The following is a 24529-nucleotide window of genomic DNA, read 5'->3' on the forward strand; positions in this document are numbered from 1 at the left end:
CCTCTAGCTAAATCCACCAGCCATGGAGGGCCATCCATTGGGTATCCCCGCCAAGCTTGCTCACAGCAACCTTTTTGTTTTTTCTGTTCCACTGGACTCTAGCAAACTTCAAACTCTGTTCAGCCTCATTCTTGGCAGCTTCCACTGACATAGGGAGTGGCTTCTTTCTCCACTTACACTCCTTGGTTCTCAGCCAACTAATTCAAGCACAAGTTCAGCCCAGAAATGCTTTGCACTGGAGAGTGGGCAGCCACTTTCCTCCTCAGTCAAGGAAGCCATTTCCCTTTTGGTCAATTTCCCTCCCTCACTCCTTTTGCAGGTTCAACCCTTTCCTTCTGCTTCTCCCGTTTCATGCTTGCCTGGTCCTCCAGGAGGTGCCATCCTTCTTCCTTTATTCAAACTCTTGCCTCTCCAGCTATTTTTCCAGTCCCCTAGACCAGTGTTTCTCAACGATTTTGGAGTCATGGACCAGTACATTCTTTGTGTGCAGTTTCCTGGACCAGCAGTTAGTAAAGGGGTCACCCCCCTTGCTGCTATCCCTATCCCCAGTGATGTCATGTGCAGGGGGGGGCAGGGTCCACGAGCTCAGGCAAGCTCTCTAGAGTTCATTTCTAGGCAGGCAGCCCTTGCTGCTGGATAATGTTCATTCCGTTTCCACAAAATGAACATTTCTTGCTTGGAAATGAGCTTCAGAGAGCTCCCAGTGGCGGCCCCCACCAGCCCCAAATTTTTTTTGGGTGGTGGTAGTGATTTTTATTAGTGATGCCTCACGGGCCGGTAACCAGCACCTCATGGACTGGCACCAGTCTGCGGACTGGTGGTTGAGAAACACTGCCCAAGACTAGACTGATCCTTCCCTTTCTCATCACTTAAACTCGCCTGGGTGCCTTTTGCTCTTGTCCTCACTTTCTTGTTGGGCATTTTAACCAACCTTTTCCTGAACTCAGTCAGGCTTGTCTTTTGCTCTCTCCCGTTCTTCTGCCAGTTATTTTGGACCAACGCTTCCCTCCATCTTTACCCAAACCCACTCAGGTCTGTCTTGTCCTTCTCTACACTCTTTCTCTGGACCTCTTGACTGATCCTGTCACCTCCCTGTTCCTGATCTTGTTTGGATTTTACCCGACTGAGACTGCCTCTGTTCTCTCACTCTTCTGATCAACCCCAATCTGTGCTCTTGACCTGAACTCATTCAGATCTATTGTCTAGCTGTCTCTATTGTTCTCAGAACGGACCCTAATTCACACCCTCTACCTGTACTCAGTCAGGTCCAGTTATGTTTCACACAGAATGATATACAGGTGAAACTCGGAAAATTAGAATATTGTGCAAAAGTCCATTAATTTCAGTAATGCAAATTAAAAGGTGAAACTGATATATGAGACAGGCGCATTACATGCAAAGCGAGATAAGTCAAGCCTTAATTTGTTATAATTGTGATGATCATGGCGTACAGCTCATGAAAACCCCAAATCCACAATCTCAGAAAATTAGAATATTACATGGAACCAAGAAGACAAGGATTGAAGAATAGAACAATATCAGACCTCTGAAAAGTATACAGTGTACTGTGCTTGATTGGCCAGCAAACTCGCCTGACCTGACCCCATAGAGAATCTATGGGGCATTGCCAAGAGAAGGATGAGAGACATAAGACCAAATAATGCAAAATTGCTGAAGGCCGCTAATGAAGCATCCTGGTCTTCCATAATACCTCATCAGTGCCACAGGCTGATAGCAACCATGCCACGCCGCATTGAGGCAGTAATTGCTGCAAAAGGGGCCCAAACCAAGTACTGAATACATATGCATGCTTATACTTTTCAGAGGTCCGACTTCTGCCACAGTCTTTCAATTTTGATTTGTAGAACTTTGTATTTTGGTATTTTTTATGTTTCTTTTTCTTCTATTCTGCTATCACCTGGTATTGCTATGTCGATTATTTTGACTTGTTTTTCTTTCTTCTTGACTACAGTTATATCTGGTGTATTGTGTGGCAGATGTTTGTCTGTTTGTAGTTGGAAGTCTCATAATATTTTTTACATCTTCATTTTCTACAACTTTTTCAATTTTGTGGTCCCACCAATTTTGGCTACAGGTACAGTAGCTTATATTTTTTGCAGATGTTCCAGTGTATCATCCCTGCTACCTTGTCATGCCTTTGTTTGTAGTCAGTCTGTGCAATCCTTTTACAACAGCTGATTAGGTAGTCCACTGTTTCATCTGCTTCTTTACAGAGGCGACACTTGCTATTTGTTGTTGATTTTTCAACTTGCTCTTATTGCATTTGTTCTTAGTGCCTGTTCTCAGAGGCGTAACTAGGGAAAATGGCGCCCGGGGCAAGCACTGAAATTGCGCCCCCCTGCCGCCGCCGCCCCCCCGCCGCCGCCCCCAGCATACATCTGACTGACACACATGTTTCAGAAGACTTTTATTTTAAAAATTTTAAAAATTACAAAAATTACCAAAAATTTCAAAATGCAATAAATAACCAAAAATGCAATAAATATACCACTGGTCTGAAATACACCACTGGTCTGAAATATACCACTGGTCTATCTAGCTCAGTATTGTCTTCACAGACTGACAGCGGCTCCTCCAAGGTTGCAGGCAGGAATCTCTCTTAGCCCTATGTTGGAGAAGCCAGGGAGTGAACTTGAAACCTTCTGCTCTTCCCAGAGCAGCTCCATTCCCTAAGGGGAATGTCTTATAGTGCTCACACATCAAGTCTCCCATTCAGATGCAACCTGCTTAGCTAAGGGGACAAGTCATGCTTGCTACCACAAGACCAGCTCTCCTCTCCAGCTCTCCCAGAGACTTGAATTCAAAACGCTACTCAGCTGCAAAGCCCACTAGGTGACCCTGGGCCAGTTATCTCCACAACCTAACCTACCTCACAAGCTGCTCAAAGAATAAAATGGGAGGCGGGAACCATGTAACTTTCTTGAAGAAAGGACAGGCAAGAGATTACTAATTATAATGAGGAAAAACACTGGTTTATACCCTACCCACCCACATACAAACTAAATGCTGCATCCATTTTGCCTACATGCAATCCTATGCATGTTTACTAAAAAAACAAGTCCCACTGAGTTCAAAGATGCTTATTACTAAGTGTGCACAGAATCAGTCATTTAGATCCAGTTTAACTCAGGTATATTTTCTGCCCAGACAAGTCCACCTTCCCCAACGTTTCACAGTCTGGAGATTATGCCTTGCTTAATCTCTGCACACAATCACAATGAGGAAAAAAGTTAGCACAGCAGCATGTGAGACTGCATTCAAAGATGCACGTTTTCAACACTGAAATACCAGTTGTGAGTCTGACATGCATCAGCCACAGAGCTTCTAGGGAGCTTATTTGTTTCTGAATGCCCCAATATTGCAAAGATAAACACACCGGGAAGCAGGGGCGTAGCAAGGTTGGAGTGGGCCCAGAGACGAGATTTTAAAATGGGCCCCCCCACACTCAAAGTCCAGGGCCTCCGCACACCCCAGGCCCCCAAGGATTTAAGTCTGATATTCCAAAATAAGTATGCTGCCTGGAAATACATTTCACTGAATACACACACGCACACATCACAATATATAGTGATATACATTGAGTACTATACATTTGTTTTACTTTTAATGCCTAGAACACACTAGAAAGATGAATGATTAAAATGGCCCCCTCGCTGCAGATTAGCAAAGGAGACTTTCAACCATGCAGGGTGAGCCTATGTTTGTTTTCTCAGAATTCTGAACAAATTCAGTCAAGTTTGATTCCAGGAGGTTTTTCACAGGAGGCTTTTAAAGCCCTTTAACACACATCTCCTCTGGAATAGAGGTGCTGCATTCACATGTTGGCGAGATTTACCCTGAAGTCCCTGCAAGTTATTGGGGAGCAGTTCACACACAAGAAAAATAAAATAAAATAAAAGCACAAGACATGCTTCACAGTTCTCACTCAGACCTTCTGGGTTGCAAAACAACTTGAACATAAGTGCATTTATGAATGAATGAATGAATAAAATAAATACTGTTTCTTCCAGAAGTTTTTGTAATTTTTTGCCGTGAAACAAGCCACTTATAGGACTTTTTAGATAGTTTTTTTAAAGCCAACAAATTTTCCAAGCTGTTTAAAAATAAATATTCAGAGACTTCTCAGTCCCTCCCACCCCCCCATATCAAAGCCCTGTGGCAAGCAGATGCCTATATATGGGGGGGGGAGGGGGGTAACCACAAAAAGGAGTTCACACTCTACCTGGCAGCAAGGGGTCTTCTGCTGCAGAGAACAGTGGTGGCCAGTCTGGCTGCCTCCTCCTTCCTGGCTGGCTTGGGCCCTACTGCAGTTCAGGCTTCACAGAGGCCTACACCAGGCTCTCCGTGGAAGCCCCGCCCACCCGCCGATCAGCTGAGAGGCGGGAGAAAAGCAGCTCTTTGCAGCTTGTCTGCTGCTCGATTGCCGGCCAGGAGAACAAGCTGGAGAGATGGGGAACAGGGCAAGTGGCTGAGGGGCCTTAGGGCTGGGCAGGGGGCAATGGGGAGTCACGTGAGGTGCCTCTGGGGGGCCTCCCAAGGCAGTGGGGCCCCCAGACAACTGTCTCCCCCTGCCCTATCGTTGTTACGCTCCTGCCGGGAAGTATGCAGGGCACTAAAAATAAAATGGAAGAAAGAGGCGGCACAGAGATTTTTAAAATATATAAGCTCTGAAGTGGAACCACGAAACAAAGAGCTAGAAGAAATTAAGGAGCACAGGCTTACACCACCCACCAGATGATGAGGACGTGCAGAAGATAACACATACAAAGCGGCAAGCTCTGGGAAGCAGAGACTCATGGGCGTGTGGATACTCCTAACGCACACCTGATAAATAAAAGTCTGAAAAGGGAGAAAAGTGGAAACATCTCTCTCCCCCGCCCGAAAGTAACGGAGGAGAAATAGCTTGTTATCGGCAACAGAAAGCGGCTAGGGAGGCAAGAGAAAACACAGGGAGGAGGGGCCCCACACAGCCAGAAAAAAGCGGAGATACACACCCATGGTGGAAGCAGAGCTGCAGCTTGTTCCCGGCCCGAACTCCGGTGGCTCTCCTTGCCAGATGGCGGCCCCGCACCTTCCTCTGCCCACGCAAGCTCCAGAAGCCACCCCACCCTTCTCCTCCTCACACAAACACAGCCAGCTATGTACAACTTTTATAACGGGCTGCTAGATTGCCTTCCAATGTAAACACACGGACACGGAGCGGGGAGGAGATAATCGGGTTAAGGGGCTCTGGTTTTCTGCAGGATTCCAGAAGGAACCGAGATGAGGGCGTACTTTATGGCTACGCTACAGTCCTGCACAACCTGACTAGGGAGGAACCCCATCGCATGCAGTGGAATGAACTTCTGAGGAGCTATGCAAAGGATTGCAAGCTTCAGAATTCCAAACTGATCGTACATGCACAGATTTTTGCTCCGCGAACTTGCAGGGCACCTACTCTAAAAAGCCAAAGGAGCACATTGGCTTTGTCCTGCACAAAACGAAACGGAGCCCTGTGTGATTATCACATATACGGGTTTGATTCTCATCATTCTTATGTATAAACGCTTACTTCCAAAAAATTAATGGCGCTTAGCCTTGAACAGAACAGAAAAGAGAAGACCAATACGGGCTGCTGCTGCTGCTGCAGTGCTGTAGCCCAAGCGGCGCTCCGGGAAGGGAGGAGTTTTTCTTGTGAGTTTTCTTTGCTTCCTGCTGCAAAAGAGCAGCTAGAGGACAGGCTACCTTAAGGCTAAGCTTGTAAAGAAGGGGTCCGCCTATCTAAAACGCAAAGATGCTTGAACTGCTCATTGCCTCCAGCAGCAACCCCAACAAACTCTCTTGCCCGGACTGCTGGGGCGGCTTTAAGCCTGGCTGCGGGAGGACAGTAACAAAAGTTACCTCGGGCGGCAGCATCCGTTCGCGCTCGGCTGTTGCTTCTGGGCTGGGCTCACAGGGTGGGTGGCGGGTTTCCTTGGCTTCCCGGGGAAGCTGCCCGCTCTGGACTCTGGCTGGCTTCTATGCGGCTCCTTCTCCGCCGGGCTGAAGCGCTCAGGCGCGGCGCCTGGCTCTGAGCGGCTGCCTGCACGGGGCACCCTCAGAGAGGTGGGCAGGGCGAGAGGGAAGGCAGAGGGAGGAGGCGAAGGCAAACAACCCAATCCAGCCGCGCAGAGCCGCCCGGCGCCCTCCCTTTCCCCCGCTTCCTGCTGCTCGCGGCCGCCGCCCGCCGGGCTTCTCTAGAGGCGGCTGGTGTGGTTGGCTGCTCGGTCAGTCTATGTTGGCGGCGGCAATTCAAACAAGAATTTTTTTTTTTGAGAATTTTCGGGGACGGCGGGGGCACATTTTGGCGCCCCCTAGAAGGTGGCGCCCGGGGCACGTGCCCCCCCCGCCCCCCCTATCGTTACGCCTATGCCTGTTCTTTTGCAGCCAGTATTAAACCCTCTGTTTCTTTCTTCAAGTTGCCTGTCTTGAGCCACTGCCAGGTCTTGGTGATGTTTGATTTTCCGGTTATATTGTGCAAATATTGACCATGCAGTGGTTTGTTTTTCCATTTTTTTGCTAGGTTCTTGACTTGTTTTTTCTTGTAGGCCTGCTTTCTTTCATTGGTGTTTAATAATTTCTCATTGTTGACCATTTTAAGTGCATCTCCTTCACTGTCTTTTATATATTCTACAAGACCTCTTTTCTCCTCCTCTACTGTTTGATGGACTTGCAGCTTTCCTCTTCCACCTAAGCAGCGAGGGAGGTTTAGTCTATCTACCTCACTGCGGGGGTGCAGAGCTCTGTTGCCAGATTTGGATTTTTTAAAGCCAAATTTTGGGTTACGGCCCATTTGACTCACGAGTATACCCCTGAGGTTCTGGCAGGAATAATAGACTGGACCCAGGCAGAGCTAGAGATGCTAGATTGTAAGACCAGGAAAATAATGACCATCAATCATGCTCTGCCAGAGCATGATTGATGGCCATTATTTTTCTGGTCTTGCAATCTAGCATCTCTAGCTCTGCTGGGTCCAGTCTATTATTCCTGCAGTGTATCTGATAACAGGTATAGCCCAGGTGTTTATGGCTTGTATGGTGTTCCCACCATTGAGTTTGTACTTTAGGGTTTTTCTAACTCTCCTGATGTATTCACTTCCCATTTTTCTTTTAACTTCAGTGTGTGCGAAGTTATCAGCCTGAAGAATGCCCAAGTATTTGTAATGTTCTTTCTCTTTCAAGTTATTGGTGTTGTTTCCATTGGGCAGTTCTTTTCCTTCTGTTTTTCTTATTTGTCCTCTGTTCATTATTTATACGACACACTTATCTAGTCCAAACTCCATTGATATATCGCTACTGAAAATGCAGACAGTGTTTAGCAGAGATTAGATTTCTGATTGGGACTTTCCATACAACTTCAAATCGTCCATGTACAGCAGATGGTTTATTTTACTTGATGTTTTAGATGTTTGGTATTCAAGGCCTGTTTTGTTGAGTATTTGTGAAAGTAGAGTCATGGCGATTACAAACAACAGAGGGGATAGCAAAACCCCTTGGAAAATACCTTTTCTGATGCTAACTTGCTCAAGTGTCTCATCATTGATTGTTAACTGTGTACTCCACATGCTCATTGCTTTTTAAAAAAATATAAATATCTGAATGTTTTTGCTGACACCAGTTGTTTCTAAACATTTTAGTATCCATGTATGAGGCAATGAGTTCAAGGCCTTCTTATAGTCAATCCATGCAACAGTTAGATTTGTTTTTCTTCTTTTGCAATTTTCTAAAATCATTTTGTCAATCAGCAGCTGGTCTTTTGTGCCTCTGGTGTTTGGGCAATTTCCTTTCTGTTCAACTTGTCTATGAAGTTACAAAGTGTTTATTCAGCAGTAGGTTACATATCATACATACCAATCCCAATATTGCATTAGAGCGAATAAATACAACGAGGGATGTGTTGACATTTCATGGATATTCATCATGTCTGACAGACAGTTTGCTTGACTAAACAGGATTCCCAGAAACCCTTTCTTTCTTCACTGTTGCTCTGAATAGAACCCTTTGCTCCTCATTTATTACACATAATTAAGAAAAAAACCCAGTCATGATCCTGACTCATATGTTAGGAACAGATTGCAAAAGAGGGTAAGGAGGCCACACATTTTTAGGCATTCTCATGACTTTCATGTATCATGCTATTAGTGCCAACCTATTAGGGTTGGGACTTATCTCTCAGCATAACATTCCTCATAGGGCTTTTGGGTGGATAAATGTAATCATGTGCACCACTCTGGGCTTCTTGGAGGAAGCACAGGCTATACATGTAAAAGTAAATGAATCAATATATTTGGATTTATTTTCTAACATAGATAGATAGATGGATAGATAGATAGATATATTTATTTACGACCCATGGTCAGCTTACAAATCAGCTAGAAATGGTAGAATAAAAGGAATCCAAAAGGGGTTAACAGTTGCTAGGAAATAACAAAACATCAGTCATACAGTACCAATCGAAGACTTAACTAGCAATTGCTAACAATAAAATATAAATATAAACTAAAAATTCAGGAAGAACATATGCATAGGAAACATAGGAACATAGGAAACTGCCATATACTGAGTCAGACCATTGGTCTATCTAGCTCAGTATTGTCTTCACAGACTGGCAGCGGCTTCTCCAAGGTTGCAGGCAGGAATCTCTCTCAGCCTATCGTACTGTATGCTTTGGTTGTTTGTTGGTTCAATAAAAAATCTTGTCCTATCTTGGAAAAGCCAGGGAGGGAACTTGAAACCTACTGCTCTTCCCAGAGCGGCTTCATCCCCTGAGGGGAATATCTTGCAGTGCTCACACATCAAGTCTCCCATTCATATGCAACCAGGGCAGACCCTGCTTAGCTATGGGGACAAGTCATGCTTGCTACCACAAGACCAGCTCTCCTCTCCTTTTATGAAATAAAAAAGTTTTGCATTAGAGCAAAACTTTGCCACCTTATATGTAATAGATGGAGATTGATCTGCCAAAAGATAAGAAACACAAAAATCTTCTGAGCATCCTGGAAAGGGTGCCAGACAAGGAGATATCAGGGAGCATCTTAACTCTCTGTAAAACAGGCAACATAGCAATACATGTTGGATGGTTTCAATCTCCTTATAACCACAAGGGCAGATTCTGTCTTCCCTAGGTATACTCTTTATTCTCCTCGCCAGCACAGCCGACAGGAGCATGTAATACCTTGCTCTAAAGAAAGCCCTCAGATAGCGCGGGTTCTCTAGGGTATACAGATAAGTAGTGGGACCCCTGACAGCAATGCATAAACCCAGCCTCCTTCTTGAACATTCAGGGATCATGGAAAGCTTGTGTTGATTTTCAATATCCAGGATTCTCTGCTTCAGAGCATGTAGAGCTTGATTATAGCTCAACAAAACCAGATAATCCATGGAGAATCCCAATGAAAGAATTTTAGCATGGATTACCTGGGCCCAAGAAGATTGAAAACTATCAGCCAAAATCACCAAAATCCATCCCTGAGGAAAGAAGTTTATCCTAAGCCAAAATGCTAGGATCAACATCCAGGCTCTAGCCTCAATTCTCAGAACACCCAAATCAAATCTCAACGTCACAGAAGAAGCACATCTTGGTGCTCTTAGTGTTGCTCTAGTAAATTTATTTTGCACAGCTTTCAGGGGTTTATAAGAAGGATAGGGGCTTAACTGCGTGCCCTACAGTAACTGACTCCTAGCTTTGGCCGCAAACAGCTTGAGAGCTGCCAGTATGATCTCCCCTTCTCCAGTATAAAAAACCCCTCCGTATAGCCGGAGAACTTCTCTGAGCCATCAATGTAACATATTCTATGTGAGCCTTCCAGGTCCCTCTGGCATGCAAAACTACTCACAGATATTTATAGGTATAAACCTGCTCAAGCAGATGATTATCTATCGACCAACGTAATAGTCTGGATCTTTTTGCAAATATCATAACCTTCAACTTCTGATAGTTAATGGAGAGCTGGTTAGTTCTACAATAAAGAGCCAGACGTTTCAAGGCTCTACTGAGGCCAACTGGCGATCTAGCCATAATGGCAGCATCATCCGCATATAATAGTAGAGGCATACTTACTCCTACAATAGATGGAGAGTGAAAACTAGAGTCCTGTAAACAAGGGGCAAGATCATTAATAAAAATATTAAAAAGCGTAGGAGCTAAAATGCACCCTTGTCTGACTCCTTTACAGGTAGAAATTGGCTGAAATAAAACTCCTTTAGAATGAGGTCTTATTCTAATATTTGAATTTTTATGAAGCTGTTGTATCAAAAAAGGCAGTCGCTTATTAGAAAGCAGATTATTAGAAAATTGTGAACAATTTGTTATGGGGCAGCTAACAAAGTTTTTTATTTTATTTTATTTTTTATTTTATTTTTTATTTTATTTTATATTTTATTTTTTATTTTTTATTTTTTATTTTATAATTTTATTTTATATTTTATATTTTATATTATTTTATTTTATTTTATTTTATTTTATTTTATTTTATTTTATAAGCCACAGGTTATGCAGAGACCAGAAGAGAGTAGTTCTCATCTCTTCAGCAACTAAGGAGGCCAGAGAATAAAAGAACAATGCAAATAAGAGCCTTGTTCTTGGAAATGCAGCAAAATTGTCCTTTGAGTGATGCAGCCACTGCAAGACATATTTCTTGGAGACGGTGGCTGATGTAATAAGCAGTGCTCTGTCAAAGGTAGGGACTCACCAGGGCTGCTGCACAACTTGAAAGGCAGCCTCAACGGCTCCCTAATGTCAATGGAGAGCTCCGCTGCCTGTCATGTTGGCCAGCAGAGGCATATCTAGGGTGGGGCAGGCAGGGCATGTGCCCCGGGCGCCACTTGAAGGGGGATGCCATTTTGTAAAATTTAAAAAAAATTAAAAATGGCTGCTGAAAACAAAATGGACATGGGAAATGCCTTTTATCTCTAGTCTAAAAGCATAATTTTTGGCCTAGACTGGGGAAGTCCAAGTTCAGATCCCCATTCAGCTATGAAAATCACTGGGTGACTCTGGGACAGTCACTTATCTCGCAGCATAACTTCCTCATAGGGCTTTTGGGAGGATAAATGTAACCATTTGCACCACTCTGGACTTCTTCGAGGAAGCACAAGCTATACATGTAAAAGCAAATGAACCAATATAGCTATATATTTAATTCTCTAAGGCATACCCGTGGCTAATCCCTTGCGTGGCAGCTCTTGCGAGAGTTCAGAGAGCTGCAGGATAGCCATGGGTGGGAAGGAAGAAAATAGCAGTTGTGGCCTGCTGGTGAAGAAAACTGCCACTGGCAAGCAGAGAGGAAAAGGAAAGTGCCGGCCAGGCCGGCCGCAAGGAAAACTGCCGCTGGTGGGGCAGAGGGAAAGGAAAGCGCCAGCTGGGGCAGCGGAGAATGGACTAGGGCTGAAGGGAGGGAGTGGAAAGGAGAACGGATTGGGGCTGAAGTGGGGGGGGAGAAGAATGGACTAGGGCTGAAGGGGGGGGGGATGAAGACACAGGGAGAACTAGGGGTGCAGATGCTCTGTGCCGGATCAGCTAGTTAAGATTTATTTTCTAACAGATAGTTAGAAAATTGTTAGAAAATTGTGAACAATTTGTTATGGGGCAGCTAACAAAGTTTATAATTATTATTTTATTTTATAATTATTATTTTATTTTATTAAGTTTATTATTATTTTATTATATAAGCCACAGGTAAAGCAGAGGCCAGCTACAAAAATGGACAACAAATGCATTCTGAAGTGACAAGGACAGCTGTGCCTGCCTGCTTAAAAACATGCGTACATGAATAATAGAAAAATGACAGGTTTTTCAATAATGCTTGCTGCAGCTATGCAGCAAGATGCATGGCTGACAAATATTTTCAGGTATTTTCAAGTGGGCGCTACCCACTCTGCCCTCAGGTAAGAGCCACCAATGGTGATATTTAAATATTCTTTGTCATCATTGTAGCATGCGGTGCAACTAATCCAATAGGACATTAAGGCATATGTTCCCAGAGCATGGTCTGAGGTCACAGGATGCAGCAATTGTGCTGATGCTGAGCAGGTCTGAGACTGCACCTGGACGGGAAATCGCCTGATACACTAGCAAATTGAGACAAACAGATCCATATGCTAATGAGGCCTCTATTTCAGTTGCAATGCGGACCACTTTGACTGATACTGTGTTGCGTATTGTAGTGGTTAGCGTGTTGGACTAGGACCGGGAAGACCTGAGTTTGAATCCCCGTTCAACCATGAAACTCACTGGATAACTTTGGGCCAGTCATGTCTCTCTCAGCCTAACCTATCTCACAGGGTTGTTGTGAGGATAAAAATAACCATGTACTGAGTTCCTCAGAGGAGGAGCAGGATATAAGTGTAAAAATGAACAAAAATTTTTTAAAAATCCATTTTGCAATACAAAGAATTCAAGATATATGCAACCCTACACAGTGCCACAGGATATTATCACTGGGCAACATCCGGACTAGTTTGTCATGACTAAGCACCATTGAAATTAATAAGACATGTAGTCATGACAAACTTTTTTTAAAAATGAGACTTAAATTACATTAATTTCAATGGGATTTTGTTGTGAATATTAACCATTGACTTCATAGAATAACATGCATAGATAACAAATCACACAATGGTTGCTTAACATATTCAAACTCTGACAGGAATCCTAGAATGGCAGTGGCAGCTGGAATTACATTTCCCCAGGAAAAACCCTGAAGAACTACTTCCTTTTGTGCACATCATACTCCTGTTGAAGTAAAGTACTTGACTTCTTAAAAATAGTCAGTAAAAATAAGTTCTTCCCAGTGTGTCAATGATTTGATATATTTATTTGTTTGTTACATTTTTATACTGCCTTTCTGCCTTGACAAAGGCACCCAAAGCAGTTTACAATATTACAACAAGCAAATTACATAAGATTAATAAAAATGTCTCATGCTGTTGGTCTTTTCAGGAGCTGAGGACAAGAGCTGGGGACCTCTTTTCTGGCCTTCCTCTCAATGCACAAAAGGTCTTTCAGTACTCCTGGGAAGGTGGGGGAGGGGCTGCCACCACAGTCCTCAACCCAAAAGTAAATTAAGTGCAGCATGAGGAGCTTGAGAAGAATGCCTGGAATCATATAAAGCAAGTGTCGCTCATTCGGCATTTGGAAGGAAAGGGGCATTTCCCCTTCAGCTCCCATGAAAGTTTGCAGAGAATGCAACACTTTCACAAAAATGAAATGGGAAAAGCTGATGAGATGAACGCTTGAGGATGAGTGTCTGTTAACACTAATGCAATGACACATCCTTTAAAGAATTAAATATTAGACCATTCTGTTATGGGCTGGAGGAATACTCCACCTTTGACCCTTGGACTTCTATGTCTTGCTCTTTTCAGGTTATAAAACAGTGTGTGTCCTACCCAGCAATAAAGAAGCATGTTCATTTGATTGCAAAATAATAATAAAAAAAATTAACAGGCTGGTTCAGGCAATATGTCTGCGCTAGCTCTCCTACCGCGCACATTAGGACTATGCATGAGCGCATCCCATTGGCCCTCCTGGTGTGGATTTCCCCTTTTCCTAATTGCAGGTATGGGAGAGTTGCTCCAACCACCCCCTCACACATAATCTAAACACTATTTTAATATGGTAAAAGGTAGAGTGTGCCTTCAAGTATTTCGAGTCCTGGCAGGGCCAGATTAAGCTAGTGTGGGGCCTGTAGCATATGTTAAGAAGGGGCCCCAAATTAAAAAAAAAAGCACATAAATATTGAAACATAAATTATTTACTTGCATAGTAAAGTAATTCAATTTTTTCATTTGCCTAGTGCGCCCCCACCAACCGCCCCATGCCTCCACTCAGCTGAGCCAGCCAGTCAACAAACTTTGCAAAACACACCCACACACCCACACACACACTTTTGTGACTCCTGACCATGGGTTCTTCTTTGGAGTTATTTTCACAAAGAGGAAGGGGGTGGGGAACAAAACTCTGAATGTTTAAATTAAAAAGTTCTCAGGAATTCTGTACTTTGAGAAATCTGAACCTATTAGCAATTTTGGCACACAACAGTGGATGTTTGATTCCAATGTGTGCAGAATATATTGGATCCCAGCAGCCATCACATTAAAAGGGCCATTTGACAATATTAAGAAGATATATATATATAAGAATATATGTGCAAGCCTGACAGGAAAGCAGATGCATATTTAAAATAGTTGATGCATTGCAAATGAATGTGATTATGATGAGGTGCATTAGCAACTTATATGAAAACAGAAGTATCCAAAAGACAATCTTTTGCAGGAGGCACAGCCTCTTTCAAACTAAATTACACTAACATGCTTAATATTAAAAAGAGGAAATGCACAAATCATTTAGTGCAACCCTAAGCATGTTTATTCAGAAGTAAGTCCCACGGAACTAAATGAGCCTTACTCTCTAGTAAGCATGTTTAGGTTTGCAGCCTCCATTTATCTTTGGACAATTTCAACGGGCATCCCAATGTAAAGCTAATGAAGTTGGCAACGCAGCGGTAGTTATTTTAGTTCTAGAGGAGAGGAAAGGAGCTCACCTTAAATTTGGCAGTTCCTTGAAAAGCAATGATCACAAATTCCCTCCCAACAGATACTAAAGGAGGATATAAGTGACCTTACCCAACAAGACTGTGATATAAGCTCCCCTCAATTGATCCACTAAACTTTGAGACTCCTCTTGCCGTGAATCTGAGTTACTTCCGGCTTTCTTTTTCCTCTTAAAGGTATTCGTTCTCATTGTTTATCTTTGCCCTCTCCCAGTCAGTTGGAAAACGCTGGCAACATTCAACTAGCATCTTCCTTAGCTTCCTTTCTTCCACCCGGCATTAATGGTTGTTTTTTTAATCTAAACTACTTTTATTTCTTTTACTCTCTCTGTGTGTATGTTTTTTAAAACTTTACAGTTTAAACAAATAAGGGCCAACTCCCTGGCAATTAAGTTATCTTTGAGACCCCTTTGCAAGCTATCTGTTCCTATTGTTGTTCTTACTACTCCCTCCCGTGCTGCTTAACATAATAGATAACCCAATCAACACCATGGTGCCAGGAAGACCTTGCTTAAACGCCTCTAGCAATGTGGAGATGAGAATGGGCAGCAGCAGGCAATTAGGAGAGTCAGCAGAGAGCACCAAATAGAGAGCAGAAAGAAGGGGCAGACGTTCAAGCCAGGCGTGCGGGGCCCTAGAAAACACGGGGCCCGTAGCAAATGCTACATGTGCTACTATGTTAATCCGGCCCTGAGTCCTGGAGCCCCCAGAGCTCTGTGGTTTTCTTTGGTAGAAGACAGGAGAGGTTTTCCATTGCCTCCTCCTGCGCAGTATGAGCTGATGCTTTTCAGCATCTTCCTATATCACTGCTGCCCAATATAGTACCAGCGGGGATCAAACCGACAACTTCTGCTTGTTAGTCAAGCATTTGTACAGTATTTATATTACAAGTGAGAAGGGCTGTTTAGAATTGTGTTCTCCCCATACAATAAGGAGAAGGGAAACACACGTCAGAAGGATGAGTGAGACTTGTTTGTTTATGATCCTAATCATGCTGGCTTGGACATCTTGCCCAATTCAGTCCAGTAGGAATTTAATTCTTCTGGAGCATGGGCCCCTATACAAAAACTGCTATTAAAGACACATTTAATTTGTAGACAGTCATTTTGTGTTCATTGCACACCATACAAAGATGTAAATGTTTGTACAAGCAGTTATATGTGTCATCTATGTTTCTTCTTAATCTCCCCACCACCTCAAATCCAAATAGGAAAAATGGGTGATGACTGGTAAGACCTCTTTAGGGTCTTACCCTTTGTCAAACATTAGTCAAAGTATTTGGACATGATGTTGTTGCACAACAAAGGCCTTTCCAGATGGCAACTTACACTTGGTTTGTTGCATATTGGCTTGGTATACATTCATATAAGCTGGCTCTGGTACAAGCTGTGTTTTGACACCAGCTTGCATATAGGAACAGCAAGGTGCCATTGGCACAGCCGCAGTCTGTATTCGGATCTTATCTTGTCATTTCAGGGTTACAGCGGTGTATGTGGGTCAGAAAATAGTAGCTGGTTTCCCTTGTATTGAGAACAGTTTGCTGGACGGCTCTAGTTTTTCCTTGGAGGCATGTGGAGGAGCACTGCTTATAGAATGAAGTCCTCTGTGGACATCCGTTCTTTCAAACTTCTCATTTATTTTATTTTTAAACTTTATTTTAATTTTTACATCTGCTTTCTTTCATTTACCTCCTTTTCCATTCCATTTGTAATTGCTTTTTTATTTGCTTTAATTTATTTATAATTTTATTTATTTAACACATCTGTATAATGCCCAAAACACAAGTCTCTGGGTGGTTTACAACAAAACAATAAAAACAACGGATAAAAAGATTAAAACATTACAACAATTAAAATCTAAAACATTAAAACTATTAAAAACACAATTAAAACAATATCTAATTAAAAGCCTAGGTGAATAAATGCATCTTGACTGCCCTTTTAAAAAGTTGTAAGAGATGGGGAGGTTCTTATTTCAGCAGGAAGAGTGTTCCAAAGCCTCGGGGCAGCAATGGGGAAGGTTGTCCCTGAGTAGCTACCAGACGAGCTGTTGGCAACTGCAGATGAACCTCTTCAGATGATCTCAATGGGCAGTGTGGTTCATAGCAAAGAAAGTGTTCTCTTAAATACCCAGGGCCCAAGCTGTTTCGCGCTTTATAGGTTATAACCCAAACCTTGTATTTTGCCCGGAAACTTATCAGCAACCAGCATAGATATTTTAAGATAGGAGTGCTATGGTCTCTCCGAGATGACCCAGAGACCAACCTGGCTGCCGCATTCTGGACCAACTGCAGTTTCTGGACTATGTAGAAAGGCAGTCCCACATAGAGCACATTACAGTAATCAAGTCTGGAGGTGACCAGCAGATTTACTACTGTTCTGAGGTCATTTATCTCAAGAAATGGATGCAGCTGGCATATCATCCAAAGCTGATAAAAGGCACCTCTGGCTAATGCCTCAACCTGGGACACCAGGGAGAGGTTTGTGTCCAGAAGCACCCACAGACTGCATACCTGTTCCTTCTGGGGAAGTGTGACCCCATCCAGAATGGGCAGATCAAAATCATCTCCTGAGTTCCAACCCTGCACAATAAGTACCTCCGTCTTATCTGGATTCAGCCTCAGCTTGTTATCTCTTATCCAGCCATCACTGCCACCAGGCAGGCATTTAGGGAGGTTATGCCTTCTCCTGATGATGTTGACATGGAAAAATAAATTTGGGTGTCATCAGCATACTGATAACACCTTGCAACAAATCTCCTGATGATCTCTCCCAGCAGTTTCATGTAGATGTTAAACAACATTGGAAACAATACGGAGCCCTGAGGGATGCTATACTGAAGTGCAGTTTTGAAGAACAACAGTTCCCGAGGGACACCATCTGGATTCTTCCCGAGAGGTAAGAGTGGAACTACTGCAAAGCAGTGTCTCCCACCCCCCAACTCCCTCAGACACTATGGATGATAATATCGAAATCTGCTGAGAGGTCCAAAAGGACCAACAGAGTCACACTTCCTCTATCAGTTCCCATTGGAGATCATCCATCAGACCGACCAAGGCAGTCTCAACCCCACAGCCCACCCGAAAGCCGGTCTAAAATGGGTCTAGATAATCAGTTTCATCCAAGACTGCCTGGAGTTGGGAGGCCACCACCCTCTCAATTACCTTGCCCAGCCACGGAAGGTTGGAGACAGCCCTATAGTTGCTCAACTCTGAGGAATCCAAGACAGGCTTCTTCGGAAGTGGTTTAATAATTGCCTTAATTATTAAATAATTAAATAAAAGCAAGGAGGCATCCTGCCCTCCCTCAGAGAAGCATTTATGATCTCTACTAGACCTTCTACAACAACCTCCCTACCAGATAGTGGGTCGGGCAAGGGTCAAGAGAACAGGTAGTAGGCCACACCTCTCCAAATGATGGTTGTAGCCTCCCATGTGGTGTGCAACCAACAGAGCAGAGATGAGTTGTCTAATTCTTTACTGCAGTGATGTGAAGAAGCTGGACATCTTCTTTCCTGTGTGTGGGGAAAAAACCTCAGAGTATTTCTCTGATTTTTCAGATTGTGGGACTTTTCTCCCCCTTTTGCAGATTTCCCTCCTCCTTTTTGAACTTGAGCTTGAAGCTCTGGCTGTAGTTTTTGTGCGATTTTGCTTTTAATTTTGCATTGTCTCCTGTTTAAGGTTCGATCCTTTGTGTTGCTGCTGAGGCTGATTTGCAGGCTATCTGGAGTGGTGAGATGCCTACTGAATATGTTTGGACTTTTTAGGATCAGCTTTTCCAAATTATTTTAAATGTAATAAATAAAATGTTAACTTGATTTCTGGAGTGTGTGCTTTATTTTCTGGGCAGTGGGCAAGCAGCTGTTCAGGACCCAATAACCTCATAGCTTCAACTTGGCTACTGAGGAATATTAGTAATCAATAATTCTAACAAGGTGACAGGCTGAAACCAAGGTAGCTGCATTCACTGTGATCAGTCATTCGCACAGATTTTGTGCCTCGGGACAGCTGATTTTGTGCCCCAAAACATTTCCTTGCCATGATCCCATGTTTCACCATGCCCTCCTTCCCCAAAACAACCCTGCAAGCTAAGTCAGGAAGATGCAGACTCTGGTACCAGCTTCAGCCCCTCACAGAGATAGAATTACCTCACATTATTAGTGCCCTCCCTCCAAAACTCACTTCTATTGTGCTCTTTTGAATTGTGGATTGAGCTGAGAGGGGAAGAAGTGCTGAACTTTCTTTTTATCAGTCTGATTTATGTGATTTGATTTCCTTTATTTGCAGTGATGTGGTTTTGATCATTCAGATGGCCACTTACCTTTTTGGTAAATAATTCCCCCTCAGTGGCTTTGGGCAAATGTACGAGCTTTGGTATGGACTCCCATTTTTTAAAAAAAATTCTTCTGAAGCATTTTTGAAATGGGTATCTTTTTAAAAGGTCCCGGGCCACCAGCAGCTGTGTGCAAAAGTACCGGCTTTGGTAGGTACTCCCATTTAAAAACACTTCCCTTCCTTTTGATTTGTATCTCCTTAGGAGAGAGTGAGGGGAATTCTGTCTTGTAATTTTATTGCTTTTATTGGTAGAGACTAGGGAGGAACTTGTTTTGTTTCCCTTTCGGCTTTCTGCCTCTTTTCTCTCTGTTATTTTCCAGCCAGTCTAAAACACACACATGTACTATTTCATTTGAAGCGTTACCTTCTGTTTTCTCTGCATGGAGATGATGGTGTGGCTTTGGGAATGACAATATTTGCTTCCTGTGCCCTGGCTCAGCTTCTGAATTTTGTTAAGCTCACTTACAACTGGAGGTGGTTAGATTTACGAATGTAACTTCCACGCATTTGTATTTGTTTCAAAGGTTAGTCTCTGTTAAACAGTTTTCCTTTAGGTCTGCCATCCTGGAGGTATCTCCACACTTTTCTGGCCAACCCTTTCAATTTAGCCTGCTATTTATGCAAGCTTATTTTGTAATTCTAAGACTTAATGGTCCCCCTGTAAACTGTCTTTGTTATAGATAGCAGTAGTGGTTTTGGCCCACCACAACTTGTTCCTTAATGAAAAGGAAAGGAAAATTTGGTCAAGTCAGTGTCAACTCCTGGTGACCACAGAGCCATGTGGTTTTCTTGGTAGAATACAGGAGGGGTTTACCATTGCCATCTCCCATGCAGTATGAGATGATGCTTTTCAGACCTTCCTATATCACTGCTGCCTGATATAGGAGTTTCCCATAAGTTGCTTTTCATTTTCCCCCAGCCTTGCGGGGGGTGGAGTTTCAGCCTCACAAATATCTTGCAGAGTTGCTCAGGAATGAGAGCGCATACAATCACCCCACCCACACCTCTTACAGGAGAGGAACCATATCTGGATCCTGGATCCAGCAGGGGCTGAAAACTGCACAAGCTCCACAGTGGATACTAGGGTGGTGACTATAGACCTCAGAGGCACGATACCTCTAAATACCAGCTATAGAGGGGCAACATCAGGAGAGAGGGTGTGCCCTCAGCTCTTGCCTGCATCTGGTGGGCCACTGTGGGAAACAGGATGTTGGACTAGATTAGACAGGCCTTGGGCCTTATCCAGAAGGGATGTTCTTATGCTCACTGTATAGAGGAGAGATGTTGCGCCTTTAAACTGCCTGTAAATGGTAGAGTGCTTTGAAGTTATTATGTTGCTGGTATTCTCCCAAATTCCATTCCAGAGGTGGACAACCCATGCATATCTGCCCATCTTTTAAATTTATTTTTACATTTATAACCCGCTCTTCCTCCGAGGAGCTCAGAGAGGTATGCATGCTTATTTTTATCCTCACAACAACCCTGTGAGATAAGTTAGGCTGAGAGATACATGACTTGGCCCAGAGTCAACCAGAGAGTTTCATGGTTGAATGGGGATTCGAACTCGGGTCTTCCCGGCCCTAGTCCAACACTCTAACCACTGTCATAGCCTTTTGAATCTCCTTAATTTAATTGTACATATGTAACATCCCAGCAACATGGCATTTTGCCTTAGAGGTCCATGGGAATGCACTCTCTTCCTCAGTACATTAAGATGGGCTGGCAATAGAAAAAAAAAATCATAATCCCACAATGTCTGATCCGATAGCTATGAACTTTTGCACATAGGCACTTCAGGATTGCAGGGGGCCAGTTACTTTCCCCCCATTTGATTTTGGGGTAGTACTTCATTTCTTTTTGGTTCCTTCCCGCCCCCAAAGAACACTTTGAAGTCTGCTGCAGCGCTTTAAGGATGGATTGCATTGGATGAATTGCAACCAGCCTTGCAAAACACTGCAAGGAAGGTTAAGAAGAGAGTTCAAGGAACGCCAAGAACACACTTTCCCTGAATGAGCTGTGAAGAGGAGTGGGGCCTCTGGGACCAACTTCAGCCACTCGCATAAAATTGGTCCCCCCCGCCGCCCCCCGCACCATGCACAGCTAGTGGTTTTGATTCCATTACATACTGCCAACCAGTCACCAAGTAAATGACAGATTTCTTATAGATGTGCAACTAATGAAAAAAGAGGTATCTTGCAGGGAAAGCTAATTTAGAATTCAGCTCGGAGTGTATTTTGTGATACTTGGGCGGAATGAGGCATGTTCAAGTCTTTAGAATTGCAGACTGAACTGGGAGGGGGGCAGACAAACTTTTCATTGACTGCCCCTTTACGGTTGTGTAGCAGAACCCTCCACACCCCTTCAATTACCTGGCAGGGAACTCAGATTGCCATCTGATTGCATGCAAACATCCTATGGGCCAGTCACTTATCAATCAGCCTAGCCTACCTCACAGGGTTGTTGTGAGAAGAGACATAATAGTTTGTATGAAATATGACAAGAGACAATATCTATAAGATTCCTAGTTGTAGCAAATTGTGTTTCTGTGCAAGTTGTGCAGATGATGTTCTTTCATTCTATAATGTTCTTTCATTTTTTCAATCAAACAGTGATGTATGTTGACAAGAATTTGGCATCTCTGTTGGCTCAAATTAAAAGGATCTCAGGAAACAAGGCTGGAAAAGCTCTCTGAGAGCTACTGCCAGTCAGAGTCCTGTGCTTGATGGACCAATGATTAGGGTTTCCATAAGGCAGCATCAGATATTCATATCTTTATTTGTTTAAGCAGGTTTTGTGCTTTTCTCCTCCCTCTCTGATGTTCATCAACTGTCTTGGCTTCAAGCCTATTTTTTAATGGTCTTTGCTCTATTGCAGAGGTTCCCAACCTGTGCTACTCCAGAAGTGGATGAACTCTCATAATCCTCAGCCACAATAAACTGTAGCTGGGGATGATGGGAGTTGTAGTTCAGCAACATCTGGAGTACCACAGGTTGGGAACCCCTGTCTTCTCCTTTAGTGATTTAAGCATTACGTTTTAATTCTGAACCCTTTTTTGAAACGTGTGTGTATCCAACCCCCTTTGCTAATGTGCCTCTTTCATTTATGATTTACTTTGGATATATTTAATTCCAGCATCTGATTAATAAAGTTGTCTTGCAAAGTTTCATTATAGCTTTGAGTTGATACGTGTGTGTGTGTGTGTGTGTGTGTGAGCGCTCTCTCTCGCTCTCTCTCTCTCTCTCTCACACACACACACACACCCCACTACCTGCTGGATGTTGCAGATAGACGATGGCTAGACATCTCCATTTTCTCCCCAGTACGTGCTGTGATTTCCCTTTTATCAGCACAATGACCCTCAAGCAGTTTCCTATGCTGTGACCACTAACACTTTGGGCTGCAGAGACCACTTTTTGCCCGAGCCACAGTTTGGGAAATTACAAGGAAAGAAAAAGAAAACAGTTCCACTGCCAGGTTCAGCAAGGGGTGTGTGCGCTTGCACAAGAATGATGGGAGAACAAAATACAGAATCAGCACTCCAGAATTAGGACCGTAAACAGGGTGGATGCACCACTGAGAGAACTTAAAGGCCAAGTTGAAGACAGATCATCCTGGAGAGAATCTATCTATGTGGTCGCTAAGAGTCAATACCAACTTGACGGCACTCACTCACTCAATCAAACGGGGTGGGTGGCATTAAGTGGGTAACAATTTGGGGGCAGGGGGCTGCTGCCGCCGCCACCGCCAAAGTTCTCCCAATGGTTGGGATCTTTGCCATGGTGCCATATATCCCTCGTTAATTATCCACTGCCTAGTAGGTGAAAGAACCGACCAACTGCTTGATGTGTTTTTAAAAAGAATATATCTTTATGTGTTTAAATGCAAAATACATTTTTTTCAATGAGCAAAACACTGCCTGCAAGGCATGAGTTGAACTTCAATGGTCATGATTTCAGCTATGGGTTGGGTTCAGGGGTGTAGTGGAGGTGGGACGCACAGGGACGGAGCACTGGTACTTCTCAGCTTCTCTAGCTGTTGGGGTGGGCATGCATGGAGAGCACCTGCACTTCTGAATTTGCAGCTGCATCACTGGTTGGGTTCAAGCGCACCGTATGGTTTCTAGTGATCCTCTCCATGCTGTCAAAATTGCCTTTTGACTCCTATCCAGCACCTTTTAAAAAAAGCAGCCAGTCCAAAATGGGACCCCCTAGTTGGCCCCCAAAAAACATTATGGTAAATCCTACAATGGCTTCTGGCATCCTACCAGGGACAATGCCCAGCCAATTTTCTCTCACCCTTTGTAAGAACCGAGGGACTTTTTAATAGAGGAGAAGAAATCACAGCAAGATAATTGTAAAGCTTGTGGCAAACCTGACAGAAGAAGAAGTGTAAGCTCCCCCTACTGGTGATCTTGTGCAAATTCACTGAGATTTATTTATTTCGTGTGGGAGTAAAGCCTCATCCTTTGCTACCTGCCCAAAGGTGACCTTCTGCAACCCTATTGGCAAAAAATGGGGCAGTGGCGGGGCAGGGAGAGCATGCCATATGAATAGCGCCTGCTTGGAAAAACTGTAAGAACCTGTGGCTAAACTTCATAGCACATGGGAATATGAATGACACCAGCTTTACTCTGAACTATGCAACTATCAGTTTATTTCCTTATATTTACAATTTGCATATGATCGTACAAAGCCGTGTGATCTTACATCACTTCCTCCCACACTTAAGCTCGTAGTCCAGAAATCACCCTGGTGTGTCTTTCCCCTTTACCTAATTGCAGGTGCGGGAGAGTTGTTCTGACTCCCCCGCAACACACAATCTAAACACTATTTCAATAAGGTATTTATATGGCAAATGAGAAGGGCTGTTCAGAATTGTGTTCTCTCCACACCATAAGGAGAAGGGGATCACAAGTCAGGAAGATGAGTGGAACATAGCAACACAGGAAGCTGCCGTATACTGAGTCAGACCATAGGGACATCTCGCTCAGTATTGTCTACACAGACTGGCAGCGGCTTCTCCAAGGTTACAGGCAGGGATCTCTCTCAGCCCTACCTTGGAGATGCCAGGGAGGGAACTTGGAACCTTCTGCTCTTCCCAGAGTGGCTCCACCCCCAAGGGGAATCTCTTACAGTATTCACATATCAAGCCTCCCATTCAAATGCATCCAGCGTAGACCCTGCTTAACTAAGGGGACAAGTCATGCTTGCTACCACAAGACCAGCTCTCCTCTCCTGTGAGTGAGGCTTGTTTGTTTATGTTCCTATCATGCTGGCTTGGATATCTTGTCCAAATCAGTCCAGCAGGAGTTTAATTTTTCTGGAGCATGGGTCCCTATACCAAAACTGCTATTAAAAAAACATTTCATTTGTAGGCAGTCATTTTATGTCCATTGCACCGTTGCACACCTTACAAAGATTTAAATGTTTGAACAAGCAGTTATATGTGTCATCTATGTTTCTTCTTAATCTCTCCTCGCCCCCACAAAAGTAAGGACTTGGGATACATGTGTAAGGGATACATGTGTATCCCTCAAATCCAAATAGGAAAAATGGATGATAATTGGTAAGATCAACTTGGGGCTATGGCTCTTGACAAACATGAGT

General features: G+C 43.6%; 1 protein-coding gene across 5 annotated transcripts in view; it reads right to left on the reverse strand.

The window, feature by feature from the left end:
- The window catches only part of LOC128340805 (cytosolic phospholipase A2 epsilon-like), a 96883-nt gene extending 90749 nt beyond the window's left edge, over nucleotides 1-6134 (reverse strand). Inside the window, exon 1 of one of the 5 annotated variants that reach the window (XM_053286514.1) lies at nucleotides 5902-6134. In XM_053286514.1, the coding sequence (XP_053142489.1) occupies nucleotides 5902-5916 (15 nt within the window). In that variant the 5' untranslated portion in view covers nucleotides 5917-6134. Of the gene's footprint in view, nucleotides 1-4243; nucleotides 4356-5015; nucleotides 5036-5901 lie in introns of those variants that run through there. The other 4 variants (XM_053286518.1, XM_053286523.1, XM_053286519.1 and 1 more) reach the window with 4 other exon arrangements.
- Between the last annotated feature and the right edge of the window lie 18395 nt (nucleotides 6135-24529).

Source organism: Hemicordylus capensis, chromosome 1, assembly GCF_027244095.1.
Source record: "Hemicordylus capensis ecotype Gifberg chromosome 1, rHemCap1.1.pri, whole genome shotgun sequence".
Taxonomy (NCBI): domain Eukaryota; kingdom Metazoa; phylum Chordata; class Lepidosauria; order Squamata; family Cordylidae; genus Hemicordylus; species Hemicordylus capensis.